The sequence below is a fragment of the Rhinolophus sinicus genome, chromosome 16 (genome assembly GCF_057876585.1).
Source record: "Rhinolophus sinicus isolate RSI-liver-muscle chromosome 16, RSI-T2T, whole genome shotgun sequence".
NCBI classification, from domain to species: domain Eukaryota; kingdom Metazoa; phylum Chordata; class Mammalia; order Chiroptera; family Rhinolophidae; genus Rhinolophus; species Rhinolophus sinicus.
The window spans coordinates 84,231,182-84,257,658 of record NC_142516.1 but is presented as its reverse complement, the minus strand read 5'-3'; the positions used below and the strand labels follow the sequence as shown (position 1 = coordinate 84,257,658).

Below are 26,477 nucleotides of genomic sequence, written 5' to 3'. Positions count from 1 at the left end.
ATATTTATTTATTTTTAAAGATTTTATTGGGGAAGGGGAACAGGACTTTATTGGGGAACAGTGTGTACTTCCAGGACTTTTTTCCAAGTCAAGTTGTTGTCCTTTCAATCTTAGTTGTGGAGGGTGCAGCTCAGCTCCAGGTCCAGTTGCTGTTGCTAGTTGCAGGGGGTGCAGCCCACCATCCCTTGTGGGACTCGAGGAGTTGAACCGGCAACCTTGTGGTTGAGAGCCCACTGGCCCATATGGGAATCGAACCAGCAGCCTTCGGAGTTAGGAGCATGGAGCTCCAACCGCCTGAGCCACCAGGCCGCCCCCGCCCCATATTTAATTTTTTTAGGAACCTCCATACTGTTTCCCACAGTGACTGTACCATTTTACATCCCCACCTACAGTGCACAAGGGTTCGAATTTCTCTGCATCCTTGTCAACATTTATTATTTTGTTTTGTTTCTTCCAACCTTGTGGGTTTGGATTTGAATAGTTATTGTAGCATCCAGAGAGATGCACCACGCAGATTTCCCCTTAGGGGAACATGATGCAAGAAGCATAGCTGGTTGAAAGCTTCCAGCCACTACACATTCAGATCCACCAAGGCGTTCGTGCTGAGACCACGCCTACCTGGGGCTGCGCCAAGCCACTGACTAAACAATGCAGCAGTACAAAGACAGGTCATTTATACCCAACTCTGGACTCTTTCTAAAAGGAATCCTAGTCCTGGGACTCTTGATTGACCTGACCAAGATTTTCTGAAAGTTGCACTGCACTCTAGGCTGTTTCTAATTAATCTTCCTCTCATCTTTTCCCAGGTGCCAGACCTAAATTGTAGTCTGCAGGCACCCTCTATTCTTGCTCCTTCTCTTTACTCCTCATGTATATTTCCCCCAGTGAATTCTTGAATATCTAATTTTGTCTTGGCATCTGCTTCTTTGCCACACAGGATTTTGGGAAGGAGTAAAATGAGATGTTTTAGTCCATGTTTTAATACAGAAGTCACCATGAAGTTTCTGTGTTCTTTAAAGATTATAAATTTCAAGTTTCATTAAACTATGAGAGAATGAATTACTTTTAATACATCTATTATCTGAGAGAAAGCATGTTTATTGTTATGATTTACTATTCCATCAAATTACCCAGGAAAATCCAGGTAGCTGAAATATATATAACAGTGTCCATTCCTTCAAGAGGTCTTATATTTAAGTTTTAAAAGACCATAGAATTATATATACCATGCCATTTAAATCACTTCTACCTTCTATACTTAAGAGTTTAAGCAGAGAAATGAACTCTGTAATGCTGAGGTAACACTGTAACCTCTATCAAACATGACTGCATAGGTGTTTAGGTTAAGTGTGAATATTACTGTGAGGTGTCAAGCCACTTGTTGAATCAATCCCATTTCATATTCAGACCAAAAACGGAATATTATGCTTGTACATGCACCTGAAGGAAATATCTTCTGTGTGTGTGTGTATGTGTGTGTGTGTGTGTGTGTGTGTGTGTTTGTAGGGACAGGTACACGCCAGGAAAAGGCTGACTAACGACACTGATAACTGAATGTTAGAAGTCAGCTGTTGTCGGTAATACAGAAATATACACAGTCTTCGCGTTCAAAGTCTTCATGGGAATTTCCTCTGTAATTTCTGGAATAGAAGGAAGTTAAAAAATAATAAATTTTCTACCTATTCTGGATATTTAAAAAATGTTAACTGCCCAAGTAGCAATGAATTTGGCCTCACCTTAGAGAGGTGTGACCTTTGTCCCAGCTCCTGGGGAATCTAATGAGTCAATCATGCCTACATAACGAGGGCTCAATACAAACTGGACGCCAAGGCTCGGGCAAACTTCTCTGGTTGGTCACATACTACATACTGATATGCATCAGGGCCAGGACTCCTTGGAGAGAAAACAACTGAAGCTCTGTGTTTGGACCCCTCCCAGATTTGGTCCTGAATATCTATTCATTTGCCTCGTTCTACCTTTATCCTTTCCCTGTAATAAATGTAGTTGTGAATGCAATAGCTCACAGTAAGTTCTGTGAAATGTGTTAGCAAATTACCAAACCTGAGAGTGGTTTTGAAAAACCCTCTGAATTTGCAGTTAGTACCAGAAGAGACAGTGGCCTTGTGTGGACCCTTCCCTTTGAGGCTGTAGTTGGACCCTAACCTCTTACAGTTGGGATTAGAAGTCTTGGTCAGACTTATGGAGCACTGTGCCCTCAACCAAACTAACTCGGTATTGCCCAAGATGTCCCCATAACCCCTCACTCCATACCACCACACAGATATTTCCTATGTTTACAGAAAAGGCTTAGACATAAAGCCAAGCCAGTAGCCCCGATTTGTGGTTCCTGTAACAGGAAGAACAGCCATTTCTAGGTCTGGGGAAGTAAGAGTACATGGTAAGACTAGGACATCTTGTGATGCCAGAAAACAAGATCTTTTCCAAGACTGAAGGGCTCATGTCAAAGAATATGGGAGGCAATATGGCCAAAGGTAAAAAATTTGAGTATCCAAAGCATAAAGCAAATGCAGTTGAATATATAAAAACTCAAAAAGGGAGAGGGAATGAGAAAAGAAAAAAAATTCATTACCTAGTGTGGGGCATTTTGCTTCTAGTGAGATCTAAATTCAAAGGAAAGGATCAACTTTCTCCAGAAATGGGTCCTTCCTGGCAGGAATATTGACTGTAAAAATATTCTCAATGCTACCTTCTTAATAGATTAACTACAGGATCTGGAGATGATATTTAGAATCTAGTGGAATAAGCAAGAAGGCATCAGTGAGTTTTTAAAACTGTAAGCCTTATGTGATCCTTCTAATTTACCAAATTATTAACATTTTATGAAAGGCAATTTTCAGAGGAAAAATACAGTGAAAATGAGGCTAAAGATACCAGCTTGTGTGTCAGGCTGCTTCCTTGCTTGGCGGTGGGCCTAAAGACAGCAGCCCATCTTCCCCGCATGGGACCCTGGCACATAGTTCCAGGAGGAATAGAGCGACAATACTGTGTTACTATTCTAACCTGTCTGGGGGCTACATGAAATGCTTACATAAGGAGCTTATCTTTGTTTTGCCTAACTTGGAACTCACTCAGAGCAGAAAGTGGTAGGTATTGCTTAAAAATAATGTAAGGCAAATAAAAAGCTCACAGCTGTGTTGGCAAAAGATTATGATTGAAATATACATAGATTGCGTGAGGCCTGGGAGGAAAAGCAGGAGAGTTTCTGTGGACAATTAGGGCATTAAAAATCGCCCAGGCCAGGATGCATATACAGAAAAGACCTGAGAAGACCCAAAGCTTTGAATACTGAAAAAGGTAAAGGCTTTTCTGGCCAAATCTGGCTGCTCCTCAGGCTCAGTGCAAACAGGACATGAAGGCTGAAGCAGAGTTGTAAACAGCCTGGTTGTGCTGATGGAGTGACCCACACGGAGCCAATCCGCAGATTGGGAGAGGCAGGTATTCTGTTTTTAAACTTGAAGCTCCTGGAGGTCAAAAAAATCTCTATCAAACAGTAGCTGGATACAAGCTAAAGGAACAGAGACTTCAGTGACTATAGACAAGCAGGATTACAGTCTTTGCAAAAAATCATTGGGAAAAGTCATAAAACAAATGAACGATTATAGCCTTTAAATATCAAAACCAGCAAATTCTAGGGAGGGGGAGAAACTGATTTCCAGAGTTACCACAGTATAGTATTCAAATGTCCAGTTTTCGACAACAACAACAACAATAACAACAAATCACAAGGCAGACAAAGGAAAGTATGGCCCATTCACAGGAAAAAATAAATTGATAGTATCTGTCCCTGAGGAAGTACAAATACTTGAACTTGCGAACACTCTAAAACAACCCTCTTAAATGGAAAACCACAGACCAATGGAAAGGCCAATGGAAACCACAAAGAATTAAAAGAAAACCATGGAAACAAGTATCAATAAATTAAGAATATCAATAAAGAGAAACTATAAAAAAGAACCAAATAGAGATTCTGGAGTTGAAAAGTACTATAAATGAAACCAATTCACTAGAGGAGCTAAACAGTGTATTTAAGCAGGCAGAAGAATCAGTGAGCCTAAAGATAGGACATCTGAAATCATCCAGTCAAGTGGATCAACATACAATACATTATGGGAGTTTCAGAAGTATAAGAAAGAAAAAGGTAGAAAGAATATCTGAAGAAATCATGACCAAATCTTGAAAACAGTGAAAAAGAAGCAACGTAACAGGGATATTCAGTAATATTAACAACCTATTTCTAATCAGAAAACATGGAAGCCAGAAGGCAATGGGATAACATATTTAAAGTGCTGAAAGAAAAAACTATCAACACAGAATTCTCTATCTGGCAAAAGTATTTTTCAAAAATTAAGGAGTGATTAAAACACTCCCAAACAAAGCAACAAAAAGCTTGCAAGTTGAAATGCAAGGACGCTAGACAGTGACTCATAACTATGTGAATGGTTACTGCATTTTTGGTTTGTAGCTCCAGTTTTTGTTTTGTACATAATTTAATAAACATAAAACACAATTAAAAATTTATATTTATGTATAAAGATGTAATTTCTGACAAGAATATAAATGGGCAGAGATGAATAGGAGCAGAGTTTTTATAAGTTAAATTGATATTATTAATTCAAACGAGATTGTTATAAATTAGAATGTCAACTGTAATCTCCATAGTAAACACTAAGAAAATATCTAAAAAAATACACAAAAGGAAGTGAGAAGAGAATCAAAATGGTATACTACAAAAAATCAAATACACACAAAAGGTGTCAGTGAATGAAGGAAATGAGGGACAAAAAAGGTATAAGACTTTCAGAAAAGAATCCCTGCAAAATGGTGGAAGTCCTTCCTTATGAATAATTACATTTTATTATTTTAATTTTTTTAAAAATCAGAGCCTAACTGACCCAGGGGAAGGGGAATACCCAACTCTAGCCCCTTATAGCCTTCCTTTCTCACCTAAGGAGAAAAAAAATTAAAAAGCTGAGAAACACCTGTGAAGGTCACAGCCCAGAGCCACAGGCTCACTGAAGACTGAGTGAGACCTAATCATAAAATTATAGATACATTCCCACTTCCCCTCCCTCCACACCCTACCAGGACATCACACGGAGCCCTGTATGATAACGGGATTACAGCTGAAAGAATGGAAATAAAGGACATTTCAGAAATCAAAACAGTGTAACAAAAATGAAGAATGCCTTATACGCAAGCATATCATATTCAAACTGCAGAAAATCAAAGGTAAGAGGTAACTCTGGAAAAGATAAGGCCAGGCAGTTTTCCACCAGTGCTAGAAGACAACACAAACCCTGATTCTGAAAGTCCAATAAATCCCAGGCTATAAGACTGTATAAATAAAAACATGGAATGGTAAAAGGTTTTGAGTTGGGATGATAAGGATGGCTATAAAGAGAAAAAACAGACACCACTGGAAACTTTGGGGAAATGATTTCAATGACAGCAACATTAAAGCGAACATGCCCGATGTGCAATACGGATTATAGAGCAGAACTTAGAGGGGAGGGCTCAGATATCAATAGAGAAGTTGTCAGGACAGCATGGACGCTGATACCACAGAAGTGGATGATGCAAAGTGGGGTATGAGAGAGAGAACATTTCCTTGCAGACACTGGCCTGTGCCTGTGCAAGCCATCGTCCTGAATCTATCTTCTGAATCAGTGGATGGGGAGTATGTCAACTGATGGCCTAGCTCTTCACATTCTTATGCAACTCATTGAGAAAATGCATGTGAGACTGCTTTATAAACTGTAAAGGAGGAGGCACAATGTGTTATAAGTTTCCTGCAAGCTGTTATTTTACAACAGTGTTATCATTTTGATTCAAAGAGAACAATTTAGGATCTGCAAATATGCTAATTTTTCTAGAAACAGGGATTTTTAATAGCACACCAATATAATTTTTAGATTATTTCTAAAGCAAAAAGTAATCATCCTTTTAAATACTATATTTATAAAGATTATATTATGGCTAATTTCTGGAGAAAGCGAAAAAAAAAAAAAAAAAGACAATACTAGCACCACCTTTCACACACATAATCTACAATTGGTCAGTGGTATCAAACCTATTTTCAACAAAAGAAAAACAGACAAAACAAAAATGTGGCATGTTCTACTATCTCACCATCCATCTGAGTCTCATTCAGAAACAGCTTTAGCTTCCTGCTGCGAAGGCCAAACAGCTTGGCTGCTTCATTCTGAAGACCTTGGTAGGTAAGTCCATTCTGCCCAAGTGGGTTTTCAAGGAGGAGAGTACCCACTGTTCCCATTAAACCCTCTGCAGAAGAAAGAACAAACTGGATTAAATCCTGAGCATTCACCTCTAGGTACTGGAGCTCTAATGGAGGTGGTGACTGCTGAAGGCTTGGAAAGCCAGCAGCAGTAGGTTTAAGAGCACGAGTGGAGTGGGACAGCTGTACAGTTTCCAGAAACAGCCTTAAACATCTCACAGAGGGAGAGGGGGACGGGGAAAAAGAAAAACCAACCAGCAGAAAAAGCCCAGCAGCTTGGGGAACAGATATTCAGTAAACAGTCAAATGAAGAACCCGAGGCTTTGGTAACAAATGTGTACAATGAGGACCCCAAAATAACAAGAGAAAAATAACAGTTTTCAAAACATTTTCCAAGAAAGAAAATAAGGCAAAATTAAAAAGTTTTGGCATTTAAACTATTCAGCTTCATTTAGCTGTAACTTTACCTAACCAATTTATCTCATTTCCTCACCAAGTCAAATGTTCCTACATAAATACGCCAAAGGAAACAAGCCCTTGTGTGCCACTAACGCAGGGTGGGACTTAAATCACTACAATGATGCCAACCTGAAAAGTCCACATAAAACAGAGAGATTGAATATTCAAGTAAGCCTTAATGCCCAGCACCCACAACCCACCTGCCGAAGGTGTTCACAGCAGAGGCACGCACCTTGCGGGTTTGTGTTCAGGAGCTGTAGATTGATATACTGACAAAGAAGAGTACTAGGACCAGCAATCAGACAGGGAGCTGATCCTGCAGTCACACACAGTGTTTTTCCACTAAGACTCAGTAAGTTGGTTTGGCTTTCTATTTCTAAAAATAACAAAAACAATAATAAGAAATCATTCTTTCAGGGGTGGATAGTTCAGAGCTGAAGTCATTCACTTTTTCCTATTTAATTATTAAACTATCATATATCCATCTTTACAGGGATTCTTTCCACTTAATTGTTTATCAAAAGACATTGCCTTTTCTATAAAATCAGGCTTCCTGAGAACTCACCAGCTGACAGAGCTGTGTGAATGGTTCTACACAATATGCTACACCATTGAATGGGCGGCCCTGAAGAAGTGTGGCCAGGAGTCCCCAATGGGCATAGCTTCCTTCACCAAGCTGTTCATGATGCTCAGGTGAGATGGTCAGGGAATGGATCTACACTGATCCGTGGGCAGTGCCTAATGGTTTGACTGATTAGGAATGACCAGGGACTTCGAACAGAATTGAAAAACTGGTGACAAGGAAGTCAGGGTAAAGGTATGTGGACAGATTGCTCCAAATGGGCAGACTGTGAATGAGGATCCTAAAAACCAGGTAGACAGTATGACCCATTTTTGGAAGTCCTTGCCCAATGGACCGACAAACACAGGGGCTGCTCTGGCTGTGAGGGGGTCATACAGGGCTCAAGGAACTCGACTTCCACTCTGAAGGCTGATTTTGCTGGTTGCACAGTGCATCCCACCTACCGTATCGTATGATTGCCAGGGAGAATGAGGGCACCTGCTGGCAGATTGGTTACTGGGCCACTTCCATCATGGAAAAGGCAGTGCTTTGCTCTTATGGGAATAGACATCTGTTTTGGTTGGTCTTTGTTGCCTGCAATGCTTCTATCAAACCCATTATCCATGGACTTAGGGAATGTCTGGCATCTCACACAGCATTGCTTTTGCCCGAGGAACTCGTTTTTTCAGCAAATGAGGTGTGGCAATGTGTGTGTTCAGGGAATTCACTGGCAATACCCTGTTCCCCATCATGAAAGAGCTAGAAAAATGGTGGAATGGTATTTTAAAGTCTGTTTCAGGACCACCTAGGCAGCAACAGTTTGCAGGGCTGGATACCCTTTACACTTTAAACCTGGGATAGGCAGAATATGGTCCCTGGCTGGTTGCCTGTTTATACAAATAGTTTTAATAAAACAGCCTTGATCATTTTTGTTTTTTACATTTTTAGAAATATATGCTCATGGCTGCTTTTGCACTTTAATGGCAGCTATAGCTCCTAGTCTAAAATATTTACATTCCCTTTGAGAAAGTTTGCTGACCCCCGCTCTAAATCAGAGACCCACATATGGTGCATAATGGATGAAAACTTTGACCACGTGTTCAGTTACAGAATTGAGATTGTAATGGTTATGACTTCTTATTTAGATAATATATTTGTGTATTTAACACCAATTCTTATTTTTCTACTCTCTTACTTTCCTACCACATAGCATAAAACATATTAACAGAAGTTAACTACATTATCAGTAAAGGACAGTAATGGGGAAAATGTAACTCAGGCTAGAAATCAACGTCACCTAAAGATGGGTAAGGTGACTTTTTATGAAGTTTTGGGTAACAAGTTAGCCAAACATGGGTAACATGTTTTCAGTTGAAAGAATTTTTTTATTTTATGATGGTCCTATCTGTAAGTTAGATATAGTTTACAGAGCCTAGTATAGATGCCAAAATCACAAGGAGTGGACTGTAATAGTTTTACTGTTAACTTAGCTAAGCTAGAAGTTTCCCAGAACTTTCTGACTGACCTTGTTGGGTTGGGTTAGAGGTGACCATAGAGAAAGGTGCACAGGATTTGGAAGGCAGTTTAGTTACAACCATTATGTTCAAAAGGTCAATGTGGGGTCCTGGCACCATGCAGCCTTCACAGGCTGTTACTCAGGGGGTCAGAGGGGCCAGCAAGCAGCCCATACACGTTCTGTGCTCTTCCGACTCCTGGGCCAGGTGCACGAGCAGTTACCATGCAGAGCTACTTCTGCATGTCCTGACGGTGGGTGTTAGATGTGGCCAGACAGGTATGACTTCCAGTCTGCCCTTGATGTCCCCTCTTTCTCATCCGACAGCGACTTCAGGTGGAGACCCAAACCTTCCACTGATTTACAAACCAGCTCCCCTGGGAGGATCCTGGCCAGATCCTCCAACTAAGCACCCTCCTCCAGACCTCTGCTTCCCTGGTTTCTCCCACATCACGTTTGCTTCCCTTCTTCACCCGTTAACGGGTACGATAGCGTATGGTTTTCTATGGTGGTTCTAACAATTTACAATCGAGCAGTGAATTAGAGTTCCTCTTACATAATACCCCCGACAACATTTAATACTGAAAAATTTTCCTAGTTTTGGCCAATCTGGTGGCAAGTAATAGTACCTCCCTGTGGTTTTTACTATTGAGGTTCAGCAGGTATTCCTTTATTGGCCATTTTTATTTTCTCTATTTAAAAGTTTCTGAAAATGAACATTTGGATTCATAAGATGAGTGTATTACTTTCCTAGAGCTGCTGTAAGAATTGTAAACTAGGGGTCTTAAAGCAACAGAAATGTATTGTTTCAGTTTCAGAGGCTAGTGTCTGAAATCAAGTTGTTAGTAGAGCCATGTTCCCTTCTGAAACCTGCGGGTGGACCCTTCCTTTCCTCTCCCTAGCTACGGGAGGTTCCCAGCAACCTTTAGTGTTTCTCTGCTTGCAGCTGTGCAATTCCAGTCTGCCTGTCATCACACGGTGTTTTCCTTGTGTGTCCATGTCTTCACATGGCTGTCTTCTTATAAGGACACCAGTCATGTTGGAGCAGGGCTCACCTTACCTCACCTTAACTCTGCAATGACCCTATTTCTAAAGAAGGCCACATTTAGTGGTACTGGGGTAAGGACTCCAACATGTCTTTTTTTTTTTTTTTTTTTTTGCAAGATGTGTCTCACATTTTAACCCATGATGGGGAAAGAATGTACTTACAATTTTTAAAAATTTTATTTAGGCTTACCTTACTGAGAATCTGGATTTAGCAAGATGCAGGCACTAAGTTTAATAAAGTTAAAACTCACCAAGAAAGTCTCTGAAGCCCAGAACCCATCACATGGCTAGGAGGTGAGAGGGTAGGATTGGAGCTTTCGCCTCCTAATAAGCCCAGTGTGCTTTCAGCTGTGTCACACAGTGCAAAGGTGCAGAGACAGTGCGCTGATGCACACTCAGCAGGAAGGCAAAGGCTGTGGGGCATAACTGCTATCAAATTACCATATTCACAAGTCCGCCTCGTGTCAAAGGCCATGGGTGTCCTGCAACTTCTCACATACCTGTTTCACCATGGAAGACAGCCAGCTCTGCATCATTCACACCAAAAATGCTAGTAACAACACTCTTCAGCTTTAAAAGGTCCAACCTATTATCGCCTTTTGGATTTTCCAGAAGCAATACGCCACCTAAAAAGTCACATATTTGTCACTTATATTTAAGTACAACGGAAGAAAAAAGTTAAATTGGAGTAACAAGTGAAGGGAAACTGGGTGCTCAAGCTCGGCTTTCTAAGTATATACTATGGCTTTCTAAGTGCTCTCAGTGTGTGCTTCGGCAATCCTGGGTAGATGAGTTCAGGCATAGAACCCATCGGGCAATCTTCTCAATTCAAACTTTTGTCTTTGTGACCCTCAGTTTTCATTTTGCACCATTTATAAATCCCTAGAGTTCAGCAGTCAAAAATATTATCTAATTTAAAAATAATACCTTCAAATGACCCTTGATATTGATTTATCATATACCTTAGATTTAACCACAGATATTTACTTTATTGATTTAAACATTTTATTTTGAGATTTCATTAAAGAGTCACAGTCACATGCAGTTATAATAATAATAATAATAATAATAATAATAATAATGGAGATTTCCTGGGCCCCTTGCCCAGTTTACCCCAATTAACATCCTGTAAAAAGTATAGTACAATATCACAACCAGGGTATTGACATTGACGTAGTCAAGACTGAGCAGTCTGATCCCAAGACTCGTGTTGCCTTTATAATCCACACCTAATTCCCTCCTGCCCCTACTCCTTATTTAGCCTCTAGCAAACAATCTATTCTCTATTTCTATAATTTTCTCATTTCAAAACTGTTATGTATGTGGAATCATACAGTATATACCGTTCTGCAATGGACTTTTTTTCACTCAGAATAAATCTGTAAAGATTTACCCACGGGGTTACGTTAATAAAAGGTTTGTTCCCTTTTATTGCTGAGCTGTGTTCCATGGTGTGAATGCACCACAGTTCGTTCAAACATCACCTGTGAAGAACATCACTTGTGTACAGTTGTTGGCTATTATGAATGCAGCTACTATAAACATTTGGGTAGAGGTTTCCTGGTGAACATAAACTTTCATTTCTCTGGACTAAATAACCAGAAGTGCAGCTGCTGGACCACTGTGGAAAGCACATGTTTAGTTTTTAAAGAAACTGCTAAATGTTTTCCAGAGTGGCTGTCCCATTTTACATTTCTAGCAGTAATATATATGGGAGATCCAGTTTCTCTACATACTCACCAGCATTTGGTATTGTTACTACTTTTTATTTTAGCCATTTTGATAGGTGTGTAGTGATCTCATTGTAATTTTAATTTGTATTTCCCTAATGACTAATGATGTTGCATATTTTCATGTGCTTGCCTGTCATCTGTTTATTCTCTGTGGTAAATGTCTATTCATGCCTTTCCCATTTTCTAACAGGATTTTCTTTTCACTGTTGGGTTTTGTGAGTTCTTTATATATCCTAGATACTACCTTTGTTGGATATGCAGTTTGCAAAGATCTCCTTGTCTGTATTTTGTTTTTTCATTTCACCCTTTTTGTCCCCCCACTGGTTGCCAAACGATCTTAAATTGAAATGTTTTCCTTTGTAGTCTTAACTAGCTGGGCATTCCACTGCACCACTGTTGATGTCATGAGGGTGGCGGCCATCAACATTGCAGCCCACAAGCTGGGCAGTCCCTAAGACTGGTTCCAGAGAATTCTCTAGCTAAAGATCGGTGCCGCATCTGTCGGGCAATGTTGACAATCTCATCAAAAGGGATATTCCCACTTTGCTTAATGTTTTTTTGCTTCTTTCTGTCTCTTGGCGGTTCTTTGAGCGCTTTGATGATCAGAGCAGAGGCAGAAGGTACCACTTCAATTTGGGCCTGTCATTTCTGAATGGTCAGTTTCACTGTGATCCTCAGACTCTTCCAATCACCGGTTGCTTTGGCGATGTCATCACCAACCTTTTTTGGAGACAGACCTAGGGGGCCGATCTTGGGGACCAGGGCAGACCTGGCACCGACTTCCCCACCAGTGCACCTCAGATATACGACTTTGATCTCGTTGGGGTTGAATGTCGGTGGCATGATGGAGGCAGCTGGTGTTGGATGAACCTGGATTCGGGGTGACCAAAGAAAGTTGCACCGTGGCCTCCTCTGCGCTGAAAGCCGAAAACTGTTTTTTCATCCTTTACACGATCATTTACAAAGCAGGATTTTTAATTTTGGTGAAGTTCAATTTATCAGTTTTTCTTTTCATGGAATGGGTTTTGGTGTCAAGTCTTAAAAACTCTTTGACTAGTGCTAAATCCTAAAGATTTTCTCCTATTTCCTTCTAAATGTTTTACATTTTAATATTTTGCATTTAAGTCTGTGATCCATTTTGTGCCAATTTTTGTATGAAGAGTAAAAATTAGGTGAAGGACATTTTTTTTGTGTGTGTGTATGGGTATCTAATTGCTCTAGTGTCATACAATGAAAAGACTCCTCAATTGAAATGCTTTTGCTTCTTTCTCAAAAAGAATTTGGCCACATTTTGTGGGTCTATTTCTGTGTTCTTTATCTGTGACACTGATCTAAATGTCTATTCTATGTTGATGCCACAGAGTCTTCAGATATGTCTTGAAATTGGGTAGAGTGATTTCTCTCATTATGTCCTTATTTTTCAAAATTGTTTTAGCTATTTTATTTCCTTTACCTTACCAGATAAATTTTAGAATAATTTTGTCTATAGCTACAAAAAATATTGCTGAGATTAGATAGGAATTGAGTTAAACATGTATATTAATTTGGGGAGAACTGATGTGTTTCCTGTACTGAACTTTCCATGGAGCATCTCTCCATTTATTTAGATCTTTTGGCATAAAAGTCCTGTTACGTGTTTTCTTATATTTATACTTATGTGTCCTTTATTTGGGCAACTATAAATGGTATTACATTTTAAATTTCATTTTCCATGTGCTCATTGCTAGTATACAAAAATTAGATTTTTGTATATCTTATATCGTGTTAATTTTATTAAAGTTTTATTATATAAGCAATATGATTGTACTCAATTACTTTGGAAACAAAATTCCCCAATTAATGCTTGAACCAAAAAGACATACAAAACTTGCCAAAAGAAACTTTCAAATAAATTTAAAGATAATTTGTAGTTTTTTCCCCTCATGAGCGCTTTCAGCAAGATAGTAAACTATAAACCAAATTAAATCATTTTAATGCAGATGATTAATCTATGGTTGCATGTGGGAACCACTAACTATTCTTGGGGAAATAATCTTGTTGGAGTTGGGAGCTATTCTTCCCAGTTGTTTGGTCCGTTGGCCTCAAAAAGTGCAGTACCGGAGCCACCAGATGGGGGAGCTTGGCCCAATCTGTTTTGTCTGCTTATTCTGCCCGCCCTGTGACTGAAGCTGACACAGAACCCTGGCGGTGTTGACATCACTCATGCACATCCATTGCCCATCCAACAACTGACTCATTTCACAGGTTCACCTCACTGCCTCCATCCAACATGGCCAGGATGTTACATGTAATGATCAGCTCACACGTCACACATCATTGAATTTGTGCAGTTTAGGGGACCACATATAGCCTGAGGCATTATCACAGCTCCAAAAGAACACATGACCATCCTGGAAACAGCTGGTGCTGGTGCAAATCAATGGAGGGGTCCTACGAGACATCTCAATCTGTAGATTCCTTGGGATTTTTCTATGTAGACAATCATGTCATCTTTAAACAGGGAACGCTTTTTTCTTTCCTTCTGATTTGAATGCTTTTTATTTTTCTTTCTTGCGATATTCCACTGGCAAGAACTTCTACTACAATGCTGAGTAAGAGTACTGAGAATAGGCACCATTGCCTTGGTTCCGATCTTAGGTATAAAATATTCAATCTCTTCCCACTGAGGATAATGTTAGCTGTAGGTTTATGTTGTAGATGCTCATTATCAAGTTGACTTGCAATAGAGAGAAGTTCCTCACTGTTTTTCTGACAGATTTTTAAAAATCATGAATGGATGCTGAATTTTCTGAAAATTTTTGTTAACAGTTGGTATAATCATGCAACCTTTTAACCTGTTAATATGGCAGATTACATGTTGGCTCTTGAATATTGAACCAGCCTTGCATAACTGAAAAAAGAAAAGTCATTTGTCACGATACATAATTCTTTGTATATGTATTTTTTTTTTTTTATCACTCTGCCAATTTAAATGATATCTATGAGAGATATTAGTCTGCAGTTTTCTTTTTGTGGTACTGTCTGTATCTGGTGTTAGTGTCAACACTACCTTAAAACAGTGAGTTAGTGGAGTGTTCATTCTCTTATTTTCTGGAAGAATCTGTGTAAAATTGGTGTTAAGTTTTTAAAATGCCTGGTTGAATTCTCTAGCTAAATCTTGGGCCTGAAGATTTCTTGAGAGTTTTTAAATTACGAATTCAATCTCCTTACTAGCTGGGGGGTACTGAAATTACTGATTTCATATTGGGTGAATCGAGATAGTTTGTGCTATTTAAGAAATTGGTTCATTTCATCCAATTTGTCAAATTTAGGTATGGAGAGTTATTGATAGTATTTATCTTTTTGATTTGTGTAGTCTGTATTGATAACCTTTTTCATTCCTGATATTGGTAATTAGTGTCTCCTTTTGTTCTATATCAGTCTTGCTAGAGGTTTATTGATTTTATTCATTTTTATAAAAGAACCACATTTTTGTTTCATCCATCTTCTCTATTTTTCTATTTCCAGTTGCATGGATTTCTGCTCTTATTTTCCTTCTTTCTGCTTGCTTTGAATTAATTTTATTTTGTTTTGAGATTCTTGACGTTGGACCTTAGATTATTGATTTGAAATCTTTTCTTTCTAAAAAATATTTATTTTTTCCAGTTATAGTTGAAATTCAATATTATTTTATATTAGTTTCAGGTATATAGCATAGTGGCTAGATATTTATATATTTATGCAGTAATTTCCCCCTGCCCCAACCTAGCACCGTACAAAGTTGTTGTAACATTAAAGACTATGTTTTCTATGCTGTACCCTAAGCAACGACCAATTTGTATTTCTTAACCCCTTCACCTTTTTCACCCAGACCCCCAGCCGCCCTCCCCTCTGGTAACCATCGGTTTGTTCTCTTTATTTGAGTCTGTTTTCTGTTTTGTCTGTTTATTTTGTTCTTTAGATTCCACACGTAAGATCATATGGTATCTGTCTTTCTCAGCCTGACTTATGTCACTATTATAATACCTTCCAGGTCCATCCACATTGTTGCAAATGGCTAAATTTCATTCTTTTTTTATGGCTGTTCATTTATCAGTTCTAATAGTTTTTTTGATGGAAACTTCAAGGATCTCAATATACAGTATCATGTCATCTGCAAATAATGACCGTTTTACTTCCTCCTTTCCATTCTGGATGCCTTTTATTTCTTTTTCTTGTCTGATTGCTGTGGCTAGAACTTCCAATACTATGCTGAATAAAAGTGGTGAAAGTGGGCATTCTTCTCTTCTTCCTGATCTTAAGAAAACTTTTAGCTTTTCCCCATTGAGTATGTTAACCATCGGTTTGTTGTATATGAACTTTACTATGTTGAGGTATGTGCCCTCTATCCCACATTGCCGAGAGTTTATATCATGAATGGATGCTGGATTTTGTCGGATGCGTTAGGATTAGGATCAGGGTCACGGTCAGGGTCAGGGTCAGGTTCAGATTCAGGGTCAGGGTCAGTTTCAGGGTGAGGGTGAGGGTGAGGGTGAGGGTGAGGGTCAGGTTTAGGGTTAGGGTTAGCGTTAGGGTTAGGTTCAGGGTCAGTGTCAGATTTAGGGTTAGGGTTAGGGTCAATGTTAGGGTGAGGGTCAGGGTTAGGGTTAGGGTCAATGTTAGGGTTAGGGTCTGGGTTAGGGTTAGGGTCAATATTAGGGTTAGGGTTAGGGTCAATGTTAGTATTAGGGTTAAGGTTAGTGTTAGGTTTAGGGTTAAGTTTAGGGTGAGTATTAGGGTTAGGGTTAGCGTCAGGGTTAGGGTCAATGTTAGGGTTAGGGTTAGGGTTAGGGTTAGATTTTTGGTTAGGTTTAGGATTAGGGTTAGGGTCAATGTTAGGGTTAGGGTTAGGTTTAGGTTTAGGGTGAGGGTGAGGGTTATGGTTAGGGTCAATGATAAGGTTAGGGTTAGGGTTAGCGTTAGGTTTAGTGTTAGGGTCAGGGTCAGGGTGAGTTTAAGGGTCAGTGTCTGGGTCAGGTTCAGGGTCAGGATTAGGGTTAGGGTCAGGGTCAGAGTGAGATTAAGTGTCAGTGTCAGGGTCAGGTTCAGGGTCAGGTTTAGGGTTAGCGTTAGGGTTGGTGTTAGGGTTAGTGTCAGGGTCAGGGTCAGGGTTAGGGTCAATGTTAGGGTTATGGTAAGGTTTAGGATTAGGTTAGTGCTTTTCCTGCATGTATTGACGATACGACTTTTATCTTTTATTTTGTTTATGTGGTATATCACGTTAATTGATTTGCAGGTTTTGAAACCACCTTACATCCCAGGAATAAATCCCAACTTATTATGGTTGTATGATCTTATTAATGTATTGCTGAATTTTTTTTTTTTAAAGATTTTATTGGGGAAGGGGAACAGGACTTTATTGGGGAACAGTGTGTACTTCCAGGACTTTTTCCAAGTCAAGTTGTTGTCCTTTCAATCTTAGTTGTGGAGGGTGCAGCTCAGCTCCAGGTCCAGATGCAGTTGTTAGTTGCAGGGGGCATAGCCCAGCATCCCTTGCAGGTGTCAAACCAGCAACCTTGTGGTAAAGAGGACACGCTTCAACCAACGGAGCCATCCGGGAGCTCAGCTCAAGGTGCCATGTTCAATCTTAGTTGCAGGGGGCACAGCCCACCATCCCTTGCAGGAATCAAGGAATCAAACCAGCAACCTTGTGGTTGAGAGCCCACTGGCCCATGTGGGAACCGAACTGGCAGCCTTTGGAGATAGGAGCACAGAGCTCCAACTGCCTGAGCCACCGGGCCAGACCAATGTATTGCTGAATTTGGTTTGCTGATATTTTGTTGAGGATTTTGGCATCTATGTTCACCAGGGATATTGGCCTACAATTTTCTTTTTTTTTTTTTTTATAACATCTTTGATTTGGAATAAGGGTAATGGCTTTGTAAAATGAGCTTGGGAGTTTCCCCTCCTCTTCAATTTTTTGGAATGTTTTCAGAAGGATAGGTGTCAATTCTTTGAACGTTTGTTAAAATTCACCTGTGAAATCATCCGGTCTAGGACTTTTTTTTGTTGGGAGTTTTTGATTAATGACTTGATTTCATTATTAGTTATCAGTCTGTTCAGATCTTTGTTTCTATTCGACTCAGTCTTGAAAAATTGTATGTTTCTACGAAATTATCCATTTATTCCAGATCGTCCAACTTGTTGGCATATCATTGTTTGTAATATTTTCTTATAATTTCGTATTTCTGTGGTGTCAGTTGTCATTTCTCCTCTTTCATATCTGTTTTATTTGGGTTCTCTCTTTTTTCTTTGAGTTTCGTTAAAGGTTTATCCATTTTGTTTATCTTTTCAAAGAACTTGCTCTTGGTACTGATCTTTTGTACTTTTTAAAGACTCTATTTCACTTATTTCCACTCTGATCAATAGAACTTCCTTCTATTTCCGCTTTTAGTCTGGGCTTTGTTTGATGTTCTTTTTCTAGTTCCTTTAAGTGTAAGTGTATATTTGAGACTTTTCTTTATCCTGAGGTAGGCCTGTATTGCTATGAATTTCCGTTAGGACTGTTTTTGCTGTGTCCCACCGATTTTGGGTTGTTGTGTTTTCATTGTCATTTGTCAAACTATCTTTTTATATCTTCCCTTGATCCTGCTGACCCATTCATTACTTAGTAAAATGTTATTTAGCCTCCACGTGTTTGTGTTTTTCATTTTTTTTCTTGTAACTGATTTCTAGTCTCATACCACTATGGTCAGAGAAGGGTGCTGATCTTCTTAAATTTCTTGAGACTTGTTTTGTGGTCAAACATATGGTCTATTTTGGAAAATGTTCCATGTGCACTTGAAAAGAATGTATATATATTCTGCTGGTTTGAGGTGAAATGCTCTAAAAATATCAATTAAGTTCATCTGGTCTAGTGTGTCATTTAAGGCCGCTGGTTTCCTCATTAGTTTTGTCTAGATGGTCTATTAATTGATGTCAATGGGGTGTTAAAGTCCCCTACTATGACTGTATTACTGTCCAGCTCTCTCTTTATGTTGGTCAATATTTGCTTTATATATTTAGGTGCTCCTCTGTTGGATGCATAGATGTTTAGTAGGATTATGTCTTCTTGTTAGATCGATCCCTTTATCGTTATGTATATCCCTTTTTATAGCCTTTGTTTTAAAGTCTTTTTTGTTTGATGTAAGTATTGCTATCCAAGCTTTTTTCCCATTTCCATTCACATAAAATACCCTTTTCCATCCTGTTACTTTCAGTCTGTGTGTCTTTCAATTTGAAGTGGGTCTCTTATAGACAACATATATAAGGGTCTTGTTTTCTTATCCATTCAACAACCCTGTCTTTTCATCGGAGCACTTGCTCTCTTTACATTTAGAACAATTATTGATAGATACATAAGTACTGCCATTTTATTTTTGTTTTTCCCTTCTTAAAGAAGTCCTTTTAACATTTCTTCTTTAGTGATGACAAAACTCCTTTAGCTTTTTCTTGTCTCAGAAACTCTTTATCTCTCCTTCTATTTTAAATAATAGCCTTGATGGAGTAGTAGTATAGAGTAGTCTTGGATGTAGGTCCATCACTTTGAGTATTTCTTGCCTGCAAAGTTCCTGTTGAGAAATCAGCTGACAATCTATGGGAGCTCCCTTGTAGGTAACTAGCTGCCTTTCTCTTGCTGCTTTACTGTCTTTCTTTAACCTTTGCCATTTTAATTATGATGTAGCTTGGTATGGGCCTCTTTGAATTCATCTTGTTTGGGACTCTCTGTGCTTCCTGGACTTGTATGTTTATTTCTTTCGCCAAGTTAGGCAAGTTTTCAGTCATTATTTCTTCAAATAGGTTCTCAATCCTTGGACCTTGGTTTTCCTCTTCTCCTTGTGGCAAGCTTTATGATGAGAATGTTGTTATGCTTGATGTTGTTCCAGAGGTCTCTTAAACTATCCTCATTGTTTGGAGATTCTTTTTCTTTTTGCTCTTCCAATTGGGTGTTTTCTGCTACCTTGTCTTTCCTCTCTTCTTCCGCCTCCCTCCTCCCCCCACTGTGGTTCAAGCCGTTGTTTCTCAGTCTAGTTGTGTAGGACACAGCTCCCTGGCCCATGCTGGTGGTATTATGAGCCTTGCGCTCCCCCCAGCTGAGGCAGTCGGCAGCACACAGCAGCCCTTGGCTGCTCATACTACATGCTGGCCACTCACGCTGGCCACCGGCCGATCTGGCAGCACACAGCAGCCTGCGGCAACACACAGAAGTCCACGCCAACCTCCGGCTGCTCATGGTAGCCCAGCTCCAGGGAAACGTTATTCATAATCTTAGCTGTTAGAGGGTGCAGCTCACTGGCTCATGTGGGAATTGAACTGGAGACCTTGGTGTTAGGAGCATGGTGCTCTAACCACTTGGGCCACCAGGCCAGCCAGCCTGCTACCTTGTCTTCTAAATTGCTGATTTGATTCTCTGCTTCATCTAGTTTGCTGGTGTTTCCTTGAAGTGCATTCTTCATTTAAGTTACTGCATTCTTTATTTCTGGGTTTTTTTAAATGGTTTCTGTCTTTTTTAATGCTACTATCATTTTGTTGAAGTTCTCACTAAGTTCATCTGTTCTTTCCTAAGTTAATTGAACATCCTATAACCATTGTTTTCACCTGTGTATCTGGTAGGTTGCTTGCTTCCATTTTGTTTAGTTCTTTTTAGAGTTTTCTCCTGTTCTTTCATTTGGGACATATTTGTTTCCTCCTTTTGGCTGCCTCTCTGGATTTGTTTCTATGGTAGAACTGCTACGTCTCCCAGTCTTGGTTGGGTGGCCTTATGTAGTAGACGGCTAATGAAGTCCAGTGGTGCAATCTCCCTACTCACCTGCTATGGGTGCTCAAGGCATACTCCTTGTATGGGGTATATGTGCCCTCCTGTTATAGTTGAGCCTTGGTTGCTCTTGGCATGTCAGTATGTGAGATTGACCCTCAGGCTTACTGGTGGTGGGGTTTGTCCACATCCACAGCTTCATGGCTGCTGTATAGGGGGCTTACCCCATGGAGCGGGATTTGTCCCAGCAAGCTCTGGTACCTGCTGAGACTGCCCTTTGTATATGCCACTTATGGTGCTGTGTGATGCTCCGCTATGGTCTGAAGCCAACCGATAGGTATGTTGGTTCTGGGGCATCTTGGTAGAGGCTCCAGTGCAGGCCCTGGTCAGCCACTGCCTTGACTTAGGACTACCTGGTAGGTGGTACAAAATGATCCATGGTCGGTTGCTTTGTTGGAGCTGGCACGTATGGGATAAGCCACACTGTGAATTGAGTGAAGCCACTAGTACCAGTAGCTACACAAAAAGGCCAGGGAACCCCATGGAGTGCTGTTGCCTGCCAGCTCCCACAAGGCTCAGAGGCTGACAGAGCCTCACGCAGTATGCGAGTTGGGTGAGGTGGAATCTCAGGGATACACCAGGATGGCATGAGTCATGTTTACTACGGTGTTTCCCTGAAAATAAGATGGGTCTTATATTAACTTTTGCTCCGTTAGGGTTTATTTTCAGGGGATGTCTTATTTTTTCATGTACCACAATCTACATTTATTCAAATACAGTCATGTCATCTTCTGGAACATCGTCATAACATACTAAGTGCATCCGTCTGTCTGAAATCTTAATTGGGGCTTATTTTCGGGGAAACAGGGTAGTTAATGTAGATTCTAGTTTGGTGGCAGTGCTGAACCTGGAGCTACTCAGTAAGTCTCAGAGCACAGTAAGTCTCAGAGACTAGCTGCCAGCCACCTGTGGACTGAAAATTCCTGGGAGTTGTCCAAGAAAGAATGCGAAGTGGGCAGGGCTGGCTACCGGCTGAGAATATGCCTGTGGCATTGCACGAATAGGATGAGGTGGGGTTCCAGGGAGTCACCGGGGTGGGGTGAGCAGAGCTCATCAGACCAGTACAGATTCAGGTTTGGCCATGTGGGGGAGGGCTAAACACCGGAAAGATGGTGCCCCCGTGTAGGCTGCATGAGAAGACTCTATCTACACAGGAAAAGTGGCAAATGTCCCGTTAGTCCTTGCCCTGAAGCCAGACAACTCAATCTCTCCCTTTATGTCTCTGACTCCTCCCAAGTCACCATCCCTCCGATGAAGCCCAGGCTGAGGGCCTGCAAGTGAGTGAGTCTATGCACAGACCCTTTAAGAGGACGTCTGGATTTTCAGCAGCTTTCTGTCTCACCCCGATGGTTGGGTTCCCCAATGTTTTTCATCACCAGCTTTTTTGGAGGCTGGGGAACCCAGTATGGGGTTGGGTCCCTCACTCCTTTGGGGCAGCGGGGGAACTCTGTGGCTGAGATATCCCTCCTCTCAACTGCTGTATGCAGGTGTGGGGCTGGCTCGTTTTGTGTCTCTGCCTCTCCTACCAGGGATGATGTGGCTTCTTTATATTCTTAGTTATAAAACTGTTCAGCCAGACTTCTGATGGTTCTCCAGGTTGCTTGTTCTATAATTTAGTTGTAATTTTAATGTCTCAGGAGGAGGGAAGCACAGCATTTATCTACTCTGCCATCTTGGACCTCTTCTAGTCATCGGAATCTTCTCTTCTAATGTTAGTCCTTAGACATATAAATTAGCTGCACTCTACATAATTTGATATGTTCATTTTCCCTTTCACTCAGTTTTATTTATGATTCTTTGATACTTTTTCCCAGATCATGGGTTATTTAGAAGTATGTTGTTTCACTGCTAAGTGCATGTAGATTTTACTTTTATCCTTTTTTTTTTTTTTTTTTTTTTACACATTTATGGGTTGATTCTATGGTGGTCAGAGAACATAACACTATATGATTTCAACTCTTAAATTTGTTGACGTTTGCTTTAAGGCCGAGGCTATAATGTGTTTTGATAAATGTTCTGTGGGAGCTTGAATAGAATGTGCATTCTGCTACTGTTGGGTGCGGTATTCCATAAATGTTGATTCTGACTTTCTGTCTAGCTGTTCTATCAATTGTTCAAAGAGGTATATTCAATTCTCAAACTATAATTCTCCTTTAAGACTTATCAGTTTTGGTTTCATGTATTTTGCAGCTCTGTTAGGTACATACACAGTTATGATCATTTATTTTCCTTGTGGATTGACAGTTGTATCATTCTTTAATGTCATTGGTGACTTTCTTTGTTATGAAATCATCATTATTGAAATGAACATAGAAATTCCTGCTTACTCTGATTAGTGTTTGCATGGTATCTCTCTCTAGCCTTTTACTTTCAACCTACCTATACTGTTATATATGAAGACTCCCATATGAAGACTGCTATATATGAAACCCAGGTAATGTGGTTTTTAACACTCTGCCAATTTAAACCATTCACATTTAGTGTAATTAAGTAAGATGTTAAGCTTAAGTCTTCCAACTTATTTTTCTGCTTTCTGTTTGTTCTGTTTTATTTTTCCAAGCATCCTGTGGGTTTTCTGAATGTATTTTAGAACTCCATTTTTGTCTAGTGTTTTTGTATGTATCATTTGGTATAGGCTTTTTTTAAGTGGTTGCACCAGGTGGTACGTTATACATATATAACTACTAGTCTACTGGTCTTGACATTTTACCAGTTTCAGAGAAGTGTAATAACCTTACCTCCCTTTACATCCCTTTGCTTTTCCCTATTTATCAATGCCTTAAATATTTCTTGCACATGCACAGAAATGTTAATTTCTGTTTCAACTATCCAACATAATTTTAAAAATTCGGGAAGGAAAGTCTGTTGAATTTACCTATAGTTTGGCTCTTTCCATTGTTCTTCTGTCCTGATGTCCCAAAATTCCCCTTTGTATAATTTTGTTTTACAAATTTCCTTGAGCTATTCCTTTAGGAAAAGTCTTGCTAACAACAAATTCTTCTACTGTTCCTTCATCTGATAATGTCTTAAAAATTTTCTTTTCATCCTGAAAGATATTTTTGCTTGATATAAAATTCTTGGTAGTTAGTACAGAAATGTTGTCCTTTTACCTTTTGGTCTCCATGGTTTCTGATAAGAAATCCAGTATTATTCAAATTGTTTTACCCCTGTAAGTTAGATGTTACACATCTCTCAGCTTTCAAGATGTTTTCTTTACCTTAAGTTCTCAGAAGTTTGACTATGCTATGTCTTGATGCAGATTCTTTTGGGTGTACCCTGTATGCATTTCCCTCAACTTCTTGAAATCTTTAGTTCTACATATTTTGCCAAATTTAGGAAGCTGTCAGCCGTTATTTCTTTGAATACTTTTTCAGTCCTGTCCTTTCTTCTCTTTTCCCCAGAATTCAGTGACAAGAATATTAAACATTATTCCACAGATCCTTGAGGCTTTATTTTAATAAACTCTCTGTTGGAGCCAGCCTGTGGCTCAGATGGTTGGAGCGCCGTGCTTCTAACGCTGAGGTTGCCGGCTCGATTCCCACATGGGCCAGTGAGCTGTGCCCTCTACAGCTAAGATTGTGAACAACAGCTCTCCCTGGAGCTGGGCTGGCGTGAGCAGCCGGAGATTGGCGTGAGCTGCTGTGGAGCTGCCGCGGGGTCCTGAGTCCTACTGTATGCTGCCATGAGTAGCCGGTGGCCAGCAACCATCATGAGCTGCTGTGCACTGCCGTGGTCTCCCCTGTGCTGCCATGAGTGACTGGCAGCCAGCGTGAGTGGCAGGCAGCCAGCGTGAGCTGCTGTGTGCTGCCGTGGGCTACCGTACACTGCCACTGAGTGAGTAGCCAGCATTCAGCATGAGTGGCTGGCAGCCTGCAAGAGCTGCCGTGAGGTACTGTGAGTGGCCAACCTATGACTGGTGACTGACTGCCTCAGCCGGGAGGAGTGCAAGGCTCATAATACCAGCATGGGCCAGGGAGCTGTGTCCTACACAACTAGACTGAGAAACAATGGCTTGAGTCGGTGGTAAGGTGGAAGAAAGGGGAAAAAAACACACAAAAAAACTCTCTGTTGTTCAGGATGGGTTAATTCTATTGTTCTTTCAGTCCACGGATTTTCTACCATCTCTTTTGTTGTTGAGTCTATCTACTGAGTTTTTATATTTTAGGTATTGTATTTTTCAGTTCTAAAATTCTTATTCTTTATGTCTTCTATTTCTTTGAGGAGGCTTTTAGTTTCCCTTGTTTCCATTGTGTTTGCAATTGTTTTGTGAAGCATTTTTATTCTGGCTGCTTCATATTCCATTAGATAATTTTAATATTTCTGTTATCTTGGTGTTCACATGTATTGATGGTCTTTTTACATTTAGTTTAAGATCTTCCTGGTTCTTGATATGAGTGTAATTTTCATTTAGAACCCGGACACGTTAGGTTTTATGAGACTCTGGTTCTTACTTAAACCCTCTATTTTAGCTGACTGTGTTTGACATCACACTGGCAGGGGAGAGGTGGCATTGCTTCATTATTGTTTGGTGGGAGCATAAGTACAGGTTCCCTATCATTGACACTGAGGTTAGGACTCCTTGTCATTTTTTGGGGGGGAGGAAGATTGAGTTCACACTTCTCTAGGCCTCCACTGATACTTTTCTAGGTGTGAAGAGATGGAGTGCCTCCTTATTGCTCCCTATATGGCTTTCACTGACACCTCATCAGGATGATGGGGGTATGTGGCCTTATTGCCACTGGGCAAAGGCAAAGGGAAGAGACGCTTTGTTGCTGCCTGGTGGGGATGGAAGTGCAGGCTCTCCACATGATCTACACTGACACTACTAGGCAGAGGGACTGCTTACCGCCCAGGCAGGATGACAGCCCCAGCTCCCTATAGTCTTCTCTGACACCACCATGGCGGTGAAGGCTTGAGGCTCTTCAGCCTGCCAAAGGTGGAAGTGTAGGCTCCCCACCTGAACTTTGCTGGTGTAAGTGGTATTAGGGCCATGGTTTTGTTGTCGTGTTTGGCTGGAGGATAGTATTGTTTATAAAAGCTTTCTGACTTGCTAGGCTGTCCTTCTCCTGGTCCTTCGTCTACAGAGAACAGGATTTTGCTGGGGTGTTTTTGTCTCTGCTTATTGACATTTTCAGATTTCTGGCTTCTTCATCTCCAAGTCTGGGATACATATGAGGCAAAAAGGAAAACCAGAGAATACAGTGCTGTTTTGTTGCTTGGTCCCAAAATCCCTAGCTGGTCTGCCTCCTTCCCTCCACCTTTAAGAGTCTTTGTACTATAAGCCCTGACCTACCTTCCTCTACCTTCCCTTCTTTCTTTTTTGAAAGGCAGGTGTTTGACTTAAGCTTTGATTGACCAGGCATCCATTTTAAAGCCAGCTATCTCCAATAAACACATTGATAGCCACATTACTAGACAAAAAGTCAGGCTAAGGCAGACTGCCTCCACACACTGAGGCTCCTTTGTTTTAGAGATCTTGGCTGATTTCAATAACTGATCATTTGGGCTACTTGTTGTGTTCTCTTCCCATGCTTTAAATTCCCACTTTTATGTTTTAAGGACATCAATAGAATGAGTCTGTGAAACCCTTGGCCCCTACCCTCGACTCCAAGAAAAGCAGAACCTCAGGCTTGTGCATGTGTGTGCTTGCGTGCTCTCTCTGTCTCTCTCTCCCCACTGCGACCTTGCTGTGTGGCCTCAGATATGTTGTGCAATTTCCATGTTTTATAAGTAATAAATCTATACCTTTTCAAAGTTTCCTGATGGTCACTGCTGAAGGGTGTCTTGCAATCATAATACAAACAAAAAGGGCTGGTCCACCAACAACACTGATTATTGACAGAAGGAGACCAGTACAAAACAGTCTTCTGACGTTGGTTTTTATATATAATGTGCAGGGTATTTAGCTGTACTTTGAGGGAAGAATAGGGAAAAGTATGTCTACTCCATCTTCCTAGTAGTGCAAATCCAATAATTTACTTTTGTGGGTTCATTTTGATGACAATTAAAAAGTTACCCGATTTTACCAATTTTGTCATAGCCTTTAAGATATTCAGAGGTTTAACTAAAAAATAAAGTACAAATCATGGAACTCT

At 40.3% G+C, this 26,477-nt stretch overlaps 1 protein-coding gene and 1 pseudogene across 6 annotated transcripts in view; both read right to left on the bottom strand.

Moving 5' to 3' along the window:
* Positions 1 to 1,077: 1,077 nt before the first annotated feature.
* IARS1 (isoleucyl-tRNA synthetase 1) overlaps positions 1,078 to 26,477 on the bottom strand; it is an 89,587-nt gene continuing 64,187 nt past the window's right edge. For 2 of the 5 annotated variants that reach the window (XR_012495645.2, XR_012495644.2), the window contains 5 exons: positions 10,338 to 10,463; positions 6,948 to 7,091; positions 6,151 to 6,303; positions 1,737 to 1,893; positions 1,078 to 1,640 (listed from right to left, as the gene is read on the bottom strand). Coding sequence is in view for 3 of the 5 variants with exons in the window: in XM_019713838.3 (XP_019569397.1) it covers positions 1,558 to 1,640; positions 6,151 to 6,303; positions 6,948 to 7,091; positions 10,338 to 10,463 (506 nt within the window). In the remaining 2 variants the exon portion in view is untranslated. Of the gene's footprint in view, positions 1,641 to 1,736; positions 1,894 to 6,150; positions 6,304 to 6,915; positions 7,092 to 10,337; positions 10,464 to 26,477 lie in introns of those variants that run through there. The other 3 variants (XM_019713838.3, XM_019713835.3, XM_019713840.3) reach the window with 2 other exon arrangements.
* LOC148755062 (large ribosomal subunit protein uL11 pseudogene) lies at positions 10,472 to 26,463 on the bottom strand (annotated as a pseudogene). The gene has a single exon (XR_016019273.1). The product of XR_016019273.1 is annotated as a large ribosomal subunit protein uL11 pseudogene (transcript).